General features: G+C 36.5%; 1 protein-coding gene across 1 annotated transcript in view; it reads right to left on the reverse strand.

Annotated features, from left to right (window-relative positions):
* LOC117424716 (A disintegrin and metalloproteinase with thrombospondin motifs 18-like) overlaps positions 1 to 12,445 on the reverse strand; it is a 49,124-nt gene extending 36,679 nt beyond the window's left edge. Inside the window, exons 1-3 of the mRNA XM_034041380.3 lie at positions 11,908 to 12,445; positions 11,699 to 11,777; positions 10,631 to 10,947 (exon numbers count right to left, since the gene is read on the reverse strand). Of these exons, the coding sequence (XP_033897271.3) occupies positions 10,631 to 10,947; positions 11,699 to 11,777; positions 11,908 to 12,024 (513 nt within the window). The 5' untranslated portion in view covers positions 12,025 to 12,445. The remainder of the gene's footprint in view (positions 1 to 10,630; positions 10,948 to 11,698; positions 11,778 to 11,907) is intronic.
* Between the last annotated feature and the right edge of the window lie 271 nt (positions 12,446 to 12,716).

The raw sequence follows: 12,716 nt of genomic DNA on the forward strand, positions 1-12,716 counted from the left end.
GTCTTACTGTTTTTTTGTGATTGTTGTGTTTCTGTAAAACAAAAATAAAAACAACAACAAAAAACACGAAGACATGTCTCTTCTTGGGATGGGTTGTGACAGAGTCCCGCAATGCCTCATTGTATAAGCCTCTGTTTTTCTTTTAATATACAACATTTAATTTACTGAATATCTATCTTGTGACAGAGCCAAGACGACTTCTCTTTGATGCCAGAGGCTTGAGTTACCATCTGCATTTCTATAGTGCTAGCTTTTATCTCCATTGTCTGTTTCATTCTTTTATTTGAAAGTTAAATGTCTACTTGTGTTATAGAGTATATTTATGTGCTGCTTACTAAATGGGAAGCATTGTTTTTGCGATGTAGAGTTTAGTTTCAGTAGTTTTAAGTAGCTTCCATGAGAAAGCTAATAAGTTATCAAGCAATTTAAGTGGTATAAACTCTAGTATAGTAGTATTATATTTAAGTTAAGCTGTATACAACACTTATGACCAAAACCAAGAGAGAAGTTGTCGATTTTAGACAGGATCATCAGTTGTAAAAGCCCTGAGTTCTCAGTAATTCAGTAACCCTATAATTTCCCATTTCATCTACAGTACTGTACTTTCAGGAGTCCTGTTCAACCTCCCATCTCAAAAGCCAGCAACATAACCAGCCTAAAAGCAGTGCAGCCACAGCCAGCTGCGTGTTCACTCATTAAACTGTTCCTGAATGCCATAATCACACATGTATTCCATTTGCCCCACAGACATACCAGCTTTTCCAATAAATTGTGTAACAAAGTCTCGCAGTAGTTAACAGTGTATGTGAATTTTCTGTTCTGAGTGCAGGAAATAAGTTCCATCTGTCTGATGTGGCATTTCTTAGGGGAAAAAAAGCTATTTTCCTTTGCCTGTATCTGACAAATATCCCCTGCAATACCACAATATTGCTCGTCATCCAAATCAATTGCTATACAATCTTTTTTTTTAAGTTTTATTTCTAGATTTTCAGCTATAATCTTTAACCCGTCTCCTAGATTAAAAGGTGATGTTCCAACAGATGAAACCTCAGACCGCTACTGGTATGATTATATGAAGATCATTCTTTCAGACTTGACTTAAGGCCCACTTTGCTAAGGACACTGGGGTTTAAAAGGTTAAAAAAACTTCTGACATACAGTATTTGCCTAAATTGTACAAAATACAGTACAAAGGACCTTGTGCCTTTTCATTTGTGCACAGTACTACTGGCCAAGGACACAGAAACAAGAACCGTTATCAGTGCATGCAAGCCCTACCAACCAGCCTCTATGGTTTAGAAAGGATTTAACTAGGGGTGAATCGATAATCGGTAGCCTATCGGCATGGCATCGATATAAGGAAAAAAAAAACACAATCGGTTATAGGCAGTTTGTGTTATTTTAGCCGATAACTATAATCATCCTTGAATTTCTTCCAGCACAGAATTTAATGTTTGGTCAGGCGTGCTTACTAATGACGAAAGAACACCGAAACATTAATTTTCCCAGTGCTGTGTAATGTGTAATCATCATGCAGTAAATATGTCTCAAAAGAGCAGTGTTTTGATATATTTTTTTTAAATATCTGAAGACAACAATATGATAGCGAGTTGTATGCAGCAGAACAGACTTGATGCTACATTAAATCCAACGATGAACTGTGAGTAGAATATTATTCTAATGCTTTAAAAAAAAATCCTAAATAACATTGAATAAAGTTATTATTATTATTATTATTATTATTATTATTATTATTATTATTATTATTATTAATATTATTATTATTATTATTATTATTATTATTCAACATACTTCAAAATTACCTTTTGTAATTTTTGTTTATCTTGCTTAGGTTACGTATATGTATTTGGCGGCATTTTGAAGCAGGAATTGATTACTGTGCCGTTTTTTTTGCCAAGTAACGAATTCAAGTTTGACTAAATTTTGTAACCGGATATTTTTATGACGTCTTTTCGTTTTTGATTAAGTGAACAATTTAAGTTGTGATGCATTTTTAAGCAGTGTATGCTTAAAATAAGAATTTAACTAATGTTGTTGTAGTTGACATTGCATAGGCTACATTTCTTTTCTACTACAATATAGGTCAGAGTATTTATTTACTTTCTGAAGTAAATGCAACAAGTAAACAATATCTATTCATTTTTGTCATAAATACATCAATTAAACGATATCTGTTCATTTTTAACATTAAACTGTTTAAATATAGTCCCTATGTCTTGTTGTAGAAGCTTACAATAGCTTACCTGCACTATCTATTATTATCGGTGTCGGACGATATGGGTAGACGACCATCGGCTATCGGTATCAGCCAACTGGCTTGTAAGAGCATGTGAACGGTTAATTCAAGTGGCTGTAGAGATTTTTTAAATTATATATAATTTGCTATATGGGCCATAACCTATACCTCATAAAAAAATAGATCTGATTTCTTTGCCATAAAGGGCATAATTTGCCTGTTGTCACATTCAAATAGACTACATACAATATGTGTTGCTATGCCTGGCAGAGATCCATACCATATAAATGACACACACACACATCCAATCTGAAGCTTTGTTTGTCATCCTTTCACTTCTGCAGAAGATAATAATCAAAGGTTATAATCAGCACACCACTCATAAATCTTTTCCTAATCTCCTTCCAAACTGAGGATCTGGAGTGGAATTCTGCTACCTGGAAGAAGTACAAAAACTCAGTACAATAGCTCTTCTAAACAGCAGAGGCATTTTTTTTTTCCCCCAAAAACCAAGTGCATAACAAAAATCTCACTGTAAGACAGATTTGTGTGAAACATCAGTAATTATGCTGTCTTGCTTACCAGCAGTAGAGATGAAGTACATGTAGACATGTTGTGCTTTTCCGTTAGGGACTAGAAATTCAGCCATACGGCCACCCAGGGTCTGTCATCTTTGAGTGTATTTTTGTGATTCGGGACCTGTCAGCCATTAACTAAAAACATCATAACATGCTTTACTTACTATATGCAACTTAATTCTAACACACTTCCAGCAAATATGCTCTATTTACCAACGTAATGTATCTATAATGTATCATTTAAATCTACTTGTATGCCTATCAGTTCTTTGAGGACAGAACAGTACAGTTAATGGCAGGGAGTGTGAATCAGCCCTGTCAGTCCATGGATGCCAAACCTCTAGAGCCCAGCTATGAACAATAGTATGTCAGATAACTCAAATTACTGTGGCAGCTCATCAGGTTACAGATTATTTGAAACCTCAGTCCCACCCAGAATGACAGTGGTGTTTGCACTGCAGGAGTTGGCACACCTTGTTGGCGGGAAGGTACCCAATGAAGAAAAACAGACCATTAACGCCACAGAGGCAATACCAACAGGAAATCCATATGACCTTCCTGCAATCTCATCCTCTCAGATACTGGAACCAGTAGAGCTGAGAGGGAGAAGAAAAACACCACCTCACTTTGCAATGCACCTTGCGAACATTCATAAAAGAGAATTCAGAGTGAGTCTTCATTTTCAACTAAGTGAACAAATCTGATTTAAAAACTTTTGGAATTTCCTATATCCCTAACTTTTCCTTTTCTTGTACAAAAATTGAACTTATGCTGACAGGACATAACTGAAAGAAATACAGTGCTTTCAGCAATGCTTCCCATGAGGCTTTAAATCACTGTTGCCACAAACTGTTAGGGAATGCCTTCAGCACTCATCCATAATATATAATAGGTTGGAATGTGTAGTGAATTATGAAAAGGGGAAACATGGATTATACAACAAAGGCTAAGCAAAAGAATGCTGGTTTACATTACATGAACCCAACAGACAGCACTATTTAATCTCTAACAATGTTAAGCCCAGGCGTACATCTGCAAGTCTCATAGGAACTGTATCTGCTGTTCAACAGCAGGGAAATGATTCACAGAGCTCTTTTCTTTCAACTAAACATATTTGTTTTATTACACATTGCTCTTAACAAGTTAGATTTATTTTGGGGAAACTACGATTGTTAAAAAAAAAAGACATAGTACTAGCCTACTACTAACTTCTTCGATTATTTACTCTGTATGTGTATGGGTTCAAACTCAAAATGTTTTCAAAATGCCTATTGTGTTACCAAGGCTGCGATAAGCCTAGTTAATATGTTGGCAGTAATAGTCCTCTTGAAAAAGTAATTAAGGAATAGGAGTGGTATCCTTAAATACAATTTGAATGATATAATAATACGCGTGGTTAGATGTAATTGGTAACAATCCTTGAGTAACACACTTGAGTGTTGTTAAAGATTATTTTGGAAGGATAAAGGAAGAGTTATAGAGATCCTGTGTGTGGTGGAAGAATTCCTTCAATAAACCATACCTTCAATTATTCCCAAGAAATTCATTAAATGTTCCCTCTATAAGAAATCCTACAGGGGATAACTGGGGTTTTGTATAACTACCTAGATATTTTGTTACGAATGCATGTGTTGTATATACTTTATATACAATTGATTGATTTGGGGGATTCCGCAGTATTTCCCTCACATCTGTTTAAAACGGTATGCTGTTCCGTTAACAAAAAAGAAATGTACTACATGGCTTCTCAGACTTGTTTAATAGACGTGGGATATGCAAAACAATATCACACACAGACCAATTTCTTCTATAGCCTTTAAATTAACATAGATAATTTCCCTATCCAATTCTGTATTATCAATCCATGCTTTGAGAGTAAAGCCTTTAATGAACTGCAGCACTGAATTCTAAAACAGTGTGTCTTTACAGTGCCTGAGTAGGACAGACACTCACACAAACCCATATTTACTGAAAGAGATGGAACAGATGAAGACTCCAACTGTAGGTCAGAGCCTTTGCCCAGACATAACACCTCTGACTGACCTTATTATGGTACTTAAGTATAATCTGCCTTGTAATTTGGAAGAAAAGTGTGGAAATGAGATTGCATCAGGTTCATTCACATGGCCAACTGGGATCCGAACTAAGACACCAGATCCTGCATAATTTACAATGAGTGTAGCTATTGTCTATGCACCAAAATGGGTCGATGGACAGTTTTAACTGACAGCATTCTTTATTGTTTCATGCTAGAGAACAAACCTATTGATAAGCTCATTTGATGGCTAGCACATACAGGGGGGCAAGCATATAATTGTAAAATGAACAATAAGCATTTTTTGTTCTTAACTACAAAGGCTTTTAATTTACTGTCCCATAAATGACAGAGGTGAAAATGACATCTTAGAAAGTCTTATAAATGAGTGTCTCCTAAACCAATGGATCTGCAAAAAGCATGCATGTAGGTCCAAAATGAAAATCCTACATGTACAAATATATGGTTTTATTAAGCTTCCATAAAAATAAGCGCCAGCAGGTACCACTGCCCAGTGTACACACCAGGCTGAGAATTATCTTGTACTGTGCTGATTCTCTTCAGACTTTCTTCTGGGGTAACATCCTCTGCTCATGGTCAAAAAGTGAGATTTTGAATTTTAATAAACTGATACCTGTACCTTGCATACCTGCACATTTACATCCATTGTAAAATAGCACCGTGCAATATGTTCAGATCATTTGACACAATGGTGATGTCATAAGCTGCATTTGTACTGTATTACTAGAAAATCATTTAATAGCACTCCCTGTGCATGTATTTAAACTAGTAGGTTTATAAAGCACTTGAGTGTGCGGAAATATTAGACTGGTGTATTTATTTTAAAATGCAAGCAGGCAAATGGGTTATTTAATACAAATTCAGCAGTGGTAAAAACAGCGATTCCATCCTACACTGACAAACCTCACACAGATTCTGAGAGGTCATGTTTTAACCAGACACATGGTGCAAGCTTGGTGTTTTCAAGCACACGGCTGGAATCTGTAACCAAGCTGGAATTACAACTGTTAAGGATTCTGCACTTCATATTAGCAGCAACAAACAAACACTCTTCAAAAACTGAACAAACACTTCCTTGCTTTGGCAGCTGAAAGTCAAAAGTTCAGTGGCAGAGAAGGTGCGAACACCACACCTCAGCCTCCTGCACAGTCACTGATGGTCTCAAACTCTGACCTGGGAAAGGGAGTGCAAAAACAGAACCAAGTGAAAGATATGTTTGAAGACCCCAGTAGGGTTACATCAGAAGTCAATCTCTTAGTATGCAGGACTGGCTATAATAACAATATGGTTAACACTTTAAGGCACACATTTTTTTTTTTTTTTTTTAAAGCAGAATTTTACCACAGCTTTCTTTAGAACACATAATAAAACAAAAAATTTGCATAATATCATTATTATTATTATTATTATTATTATTATTATTATTATTATTATTATTATAACTACAACGTTTAAATCCTGGCAAAGGTTTTACACTTGTTTTAGCCAAACCTAGGTATTTATCAAAGTTCTTTGCATACCTGTCCTCTCAACGTGCCTTCGGTTTTTCTAAACGGTTTTATTCCAATTATACTGATAAGGATATCAAATTTACAAAAAAATAAGTGTCATTGTAATGTGAATGTTATTTCAAAATATAAAAAACACATACAGCCACAGGCATACAAATACACACACACACACACACACACACACACACACACACACACACACACACACGTTCTCCCAAAGAGTTTAATCCTGTAAGTATGAACTGTGTTTCTCAAACAGTTTCTCAGATGTGATGTTAAAATGGCTAAAGACTAAAACATGATGGGGAATAATAAGGACTAAAGAGCTGGAAAGTTGGTGTTATATTTCACATGATAGACTGCATACAGTATATCAAATAATGTAATCTATTGGATCAACAGATGTATGAAAGAGGTATATCATTTATTTGAAAGTCAGATTCACCTACACACACCATCAAACATAATATTTGTAATTCTTTTAAATTAATTTCTCAGTACTGTTCGTCACAACAATTGTTGAACAAACCTTTCAAAAGAGGTAAGACTGCTATCAATTCTCGAATCGATTCCCAAAATTGTTGTGGGTAAATGGCTACATTTAAAGGGTACATCAGCACTACATGAAAAATAAAACAGAAACTATCCCACCTTGCTGTTCCGAATGTATTTGGTCATTATATAATAATCCGTATGCGTCCAAACATTTGCATAATGCTGCACTGCCAATGTCCAAAATTATTCTGCTGGAGCATCTCTTCTGAGCCAAAAAACTTGACTTCCGCGTGTACTGTGAGATGTACCGGTGCATGCCCAATAAAGCATTGTGTAAGCTGTATTACCTGCGTGTGGAAACAAACTAGTCTGTGTGACAAACATGATCCGTCTAATTTTGCATAAGGAAGGAACTTGTACCTGCTTTCTTTTTGTTTAGTAGACATTTTTCACACTGTACATGTTTCCTTCGCACGTTGTATTTTGATGTATTATTATGATTAATGTTGCATTCAATAAAAAAAATATATACTATTAATAATAATAAAGTCTGTGCTGTGTAAGTGGTTGTGGGGAAAAGAAAACCAAGACAGAGTTGTTTTCATTTCCTTAAGTGAGCTGCCTTCTTTCTTCAATTACACATCTAGTTTGACAACAACATAAAAGGTTGATTTCCTCTATCATTACACATCTGAGACAACTCCAATCATAAATCATGACACCAGTTCCAACTCAATCATAAATGACCACAAACGCATGAGAAAAGTAATTACTGCACCACAAACATTATGCACATCTTTGTGGTATTTCGTTCTAGAGAAATAATAGTAATTGTTTATATTACGATTCCACATAATGTTAAGCAATGACACAAGTTACAACAGAGCAGATGTCTGTCTGAAGCTTTTGTTTTCTTCCAGTTGTTTTCTCAGAGAAAAGCTGTATAAACCTTTGAAGATACACATAAAAGGATATCAATGGTACTACACCAAAAACACCAACGTGCACTTCAAAAACTGTTCTTTGTAGGAATCTTTGTTTTTTTCAAGTACAGTAAATGGCAAAAATCCCTCAAGACAAAATTAGTCATCTTTATGCTCACATAAAATTTCAAAACAGTCTATTTTAAATATGAGGGAGGTTGCTTAGTGGATAGAGCCCTGGTTAGCAAAAAGTTCTACATGGACAATATGGTCACAGCATCTACTTGTGAACTGAGACTAGAAAAACTAGAATCTCTAGCAGCCAGGCTTGGAAATAATAAATACAGCTACTGCACAAAAAAAACACCTTGGTAGAATATTTGTGGTAATGCCACAGTAATATTTATGTAATTCATTAATTTTTATTTTGTACACAATCATTGGTTCACTTTGGCATGTGGTTATCCAATGAATACTGTTAGACATGGTATTTTTGTTCACTACAGTAACACACTACTGGTGAAGCATTCATTTAACATTTCCTCACAGCTGATGTTAACTTAGGTCACTTTCATTATTCTGGAGGTTCATGAATGAATGCACGCAGAGAAGAACTCCAAATGATACACTTCTGCGTCATCTATTAAAGTGGATTAGTGGACATGACTGTTTTAAATGGAGGCATTAACTTTGTAGTGTGTAATATAAATGGTGGGTGAGGGCTTGGGAAAGGTCAAGAGCATGTGCGACACAACTTAAGACGTCGGGCACTGCATAGAGATCTTGCAAAGGGTAATCAGGCTGTTCAGGGTTGCAGCACTGAGTAAGGTTTAACAATACAGGGAGTTATCTTACTGGTGGGCTAGAGATCTCCTGAGGCTTTCTTAAAATAATGTTAATGATTATAATGTTTATCCCATGAAGTGAAGTTGGTGATTTAAACATGGAGCCCCTGTTATGTAAATGCTGTTTCTGAATAGCAATGCTACATTTGAAACCTGCTTAGATACATGTAGGCTAGCACCCAGCATCCCATGAATGTCCATCTAATGTCCTGAAGTCCTGACCTAAACATAATCCAGTCTCCATGCTTATTTATTCAACAAAGACTGCTAATACTGATATATTATTGAGTGTTTGGAGGCCAGTTCTGATATGGTAACTCATTCCATTTGACATTGCCCTCAATTCCAGACTCAGGGTTAATACCATCTAACACTATCTGAATTATTATAATGCAAACTTTGTAAACCATTAATTAGCAATGGAATAAAAATGTTGTACAACTGTGATTAATTACACTGAGAGAGTCTCCTCTTTATATATATATATATATATATATATATATATATATATATATTATGTAATACTTTATTACTAAACTGGTATCTTTCTAAAGTTACTCTGATAATCTGCAGTCAAACAGTCAAATCTAGACTAACATAACAGTATGAACACAAGAAACCACCATTAACTAGAAATTATTTCAAGTTCTGAATTAACATTCTTACACAATTACAATTCCCTGTAGTAACAAATTGACATCCACAAAACTCTATTCAGCAAAAGGAAGCGCTCATTTGTATTTAATCATACACCTCTCATGAACAAAGACTGCAAGTTAAGATAAATTGGTCAGGCTTGTGTAGTGTTTATATTTATTTTTGCCAATGAGCCAGACATCGGAAAAAAAAGAGATCCACTTAAAACAGAGCCTCTCCCTTTTTCTATTAAGAAATTGTCTTAGTGGGTTAGTCAACAGACAGCAGACAACTGGATCTCTTGAGTCCCCTATGTCATCCAAAAAATAGATCAGAGTCCTTCCAGTCTATTCAAATGCAATTGCTTCCAAATCACATTGTGTTGTTCCATACTTTTAAAGAATGGGTCACTGCTGTTTTATTGTAGAGAAGCTACCACTAATGAAAGGAACAATAAAAAGATTAGTGCTGCCATCCATGCAGGAGGAACATCACTTTTGGTTTAATTGCGGTGAACAAGAGGGATAGGGAAGCGGCGAAAACAAGGGACAAAAGAACAGTGTTCAAAAAAGAGGATAGAGGCTATTCACAAGGTATACTTTATCACAGTGTAATGTGCAAGGTTGATGTGTGACTGTTGGAGCTGGTGGGGCATAGCTTTATAGTGCTTCCTTGGATGCTGTATCCTGTGCTGTCAATGTGGGTTTCCCAGTGCTGGGAAGGCCCTCCTCTTTGTAGAAAACAGTGGGAAATGTCACTTTTACGGTGCTGGTCATTCTAGTAGATAAAGGTGTAAAGTGCTTGTTTTAACAAGTTATAAAGAATGTGGATGGATGGCAAATGTTCTTGTACAAGGCACTGGTCCTCACCTCTGGGACCTGGTTCCAACCTGGCTTGGGAACATGCCCTCATACAAATTATAAACCATAATCACACCCTGTATTTTTCATCAGTAACCTAATCCAAGGGAGGACTACAGTATACATTAGTTATTGTATTAATCCAGGGGGTGTATATATAATGGGAACGTTTGGTGACATTTTGCTACAAACAACAACAATACTGTATAAATTAAATACTCATGTATTGCAAACCTCAAATGACCATTTTGAGTCAACTGACAAGGGCTGTTAAACAGGTCTGGCTCTACCCCCTATTTGAAAATCAGTGCTTTAACTAGCATCCCCTACAAACATGCACCATGCAGCAGCGCTGGCAAGTTGGTTAAGTCTAGGTCTTCCCCTTAGCAACATATGCATTCATTGATCTGCAACACAGTTAAACATGTCTTTATAGTGACACAGAAAAGAGGGGGACTACAAAACTTACCAAGCCTTTGCATGTTGATATCGCAGCCGACGAACTGCTGTGGTTTCTTATATATCCCTGATAAAAACAATCTTCAACTGTTGGCTCTTGCCATGAGGTTGTACCATCTTTGCCAAGTGTCTGAACAGTAAACCCATTTGCTAACACATTGGAGGGCTTCAAATCTAAATTAAGTTCTTTTCCAAATGCTGACAGCCTGTAGTGCAGCGAGTCCTTTGGATACTGCAATGATCTCCTCTTTCTGCTGCTTCCCACAATATCATGGGAAATGTAAGCTCCCTCTGAGTCTACTTCTATAGGTGTTACAAACGCGTAATCTGTAATGATAAAAAGTTAAAAATAATTAGTTTATTATTCAGTCATTGGTCTATCACTAAGAGTTTTGAGTTCTAGCAACATGTGGGTTCTGTAGAATACATGGCTAATGTTCTAGCACACAGGTGCCCAGTACAACTTTTGGTTTTGCAGGTATTTGCCATTAATATGTTTATTCTAGTTACCCCTAATTACCTTATGTGCATACAACATAATAAAGGCAAAACAGAATATCATGACATAGGATATATCTTGCACATGGATATACTGTTGCTGTTTGAGCGCTTGGCTTCAGACTCGCTGTCAGCTTCAGTTCAAAGCTGTGAAAAACATGCTTCCTACAAGGCACACCAGGTATACAGACAGTAGACATTGAATGGCAGTATCAAGTCACTTTTCCTGCGGTTATAGAGGTGAGTGAGTTTGTGAGGGCAGTCTGGCAGTCAGCGACAGCAGCTGCAGCAGTTAAAGGGAATCCCTCAGCTGACAAAGTGTCTGTGACTGAACGCTGATGAAGGAGGGGCTGTGCGCTTTATTTCAGCTGACTGCATACCTGCTTGGAGAACGAGTCTCAGCAGATACTGTATTACATTTAAAATCATTCCCCCAGAAACTGCTGAAAAACTTTCTTTGCTCTCTCAATTATTAGTAGTAGTAGTATTGTTGTTGTTGCTGTAAATCATTTGTTATGATCACACTAAATACCTTTAAAAGGTGTGTTAATGTCATAGTAAAATAAAGAAAAATACTAACCATAATTCAGTCCACTGCTGTCACTGATAAATGTAGCTGTTACTGAGGATACAGAATAGGAGCAACAAATCTGCAAGGTCTGCAAAATATCAAACATGACTTTATCACAAGAAGCACAGTAACACACCACAACAAGCAAAGGTATGAGATAAATTAATGAAACAGTATTCCTTTAAAAAAGATAATTAAAAAATTAATTGGTCACCTGCCTTCATAACATTCCCAAACCACAAGGCTGACAGAAACTTCATTGACCTGCTGCTGACTAACGGAATAGGTAAAGTCCACAGCAAAAGGAAAAGGCAATCCATTTTTTTTTCATTCATGCACCTCTTCAGTTACCTTCTCCTTGAAAACTAAAAAAAATAAAATAACCCTCGACAGTGCTGAATGCAATCTATAAACATTTTATTCGTTTTTGCTTCAGCTTGTTCTTTATTTGAAGTCCTTTCAATCCATTGTATTTAACTGTAAAAGTGTTTTATGTAAAAGTGACGGTTGCAGCAGGTACAAGTCTACCACTCCAGCACTTACTTAGCTCTGTAACTGCTGATCAGTGACACTCAGCTTGCGCTCAGACTGCAAAACTGCACGAGCCCCTCGGGGAGGTAGGAAGGCAAGGCAGCCAATCGCAAGAGAGTTCCCCAAATTATAAGCACGGTTAATGAAACCTCGGGTTCCAAATAAAACGTGCGAGGGATGCAATTACTAAGCATAGTGACCCAGACATCAAGCGACAGTATACGGTAAAACAGAGAAAACGTGACAACTTGCAGCATTTCAAGCAACAAGTATTAGGAAAATGACATCGAGAACCAATTCCGATTATGACAGAAAAAGAAGCCCTAGTTAAAACTACATGCTGTGGAGATTTCTGGCATTGCACTTTTTTTGTGAGAGGGGTAACTTGTATGTCCTGGGGCAGGGTAAATGTTTGAGAAGCGTGTCTACTCAGGCTTGAGAAGAATGTTTGCTTTCTTATACAGCAGAACCTCAGAGTTGTGAACACCTTGGGAAT

This window comes from Acipenser ruthenus, chromosome 19 (assembly GCF_902713425.1).
Source record: "Acipenser ruthenus chromosome 19, fAciRut3.2 maternal haplotype, whole genome shotgun sequence".
Taxonomy (NCBI): Eukaryota; Metazoa; Chordata; class Actinopteri; order Acipenseriformes; family Acipenseridae; genus Acipenser; species Acipenser ruthenus.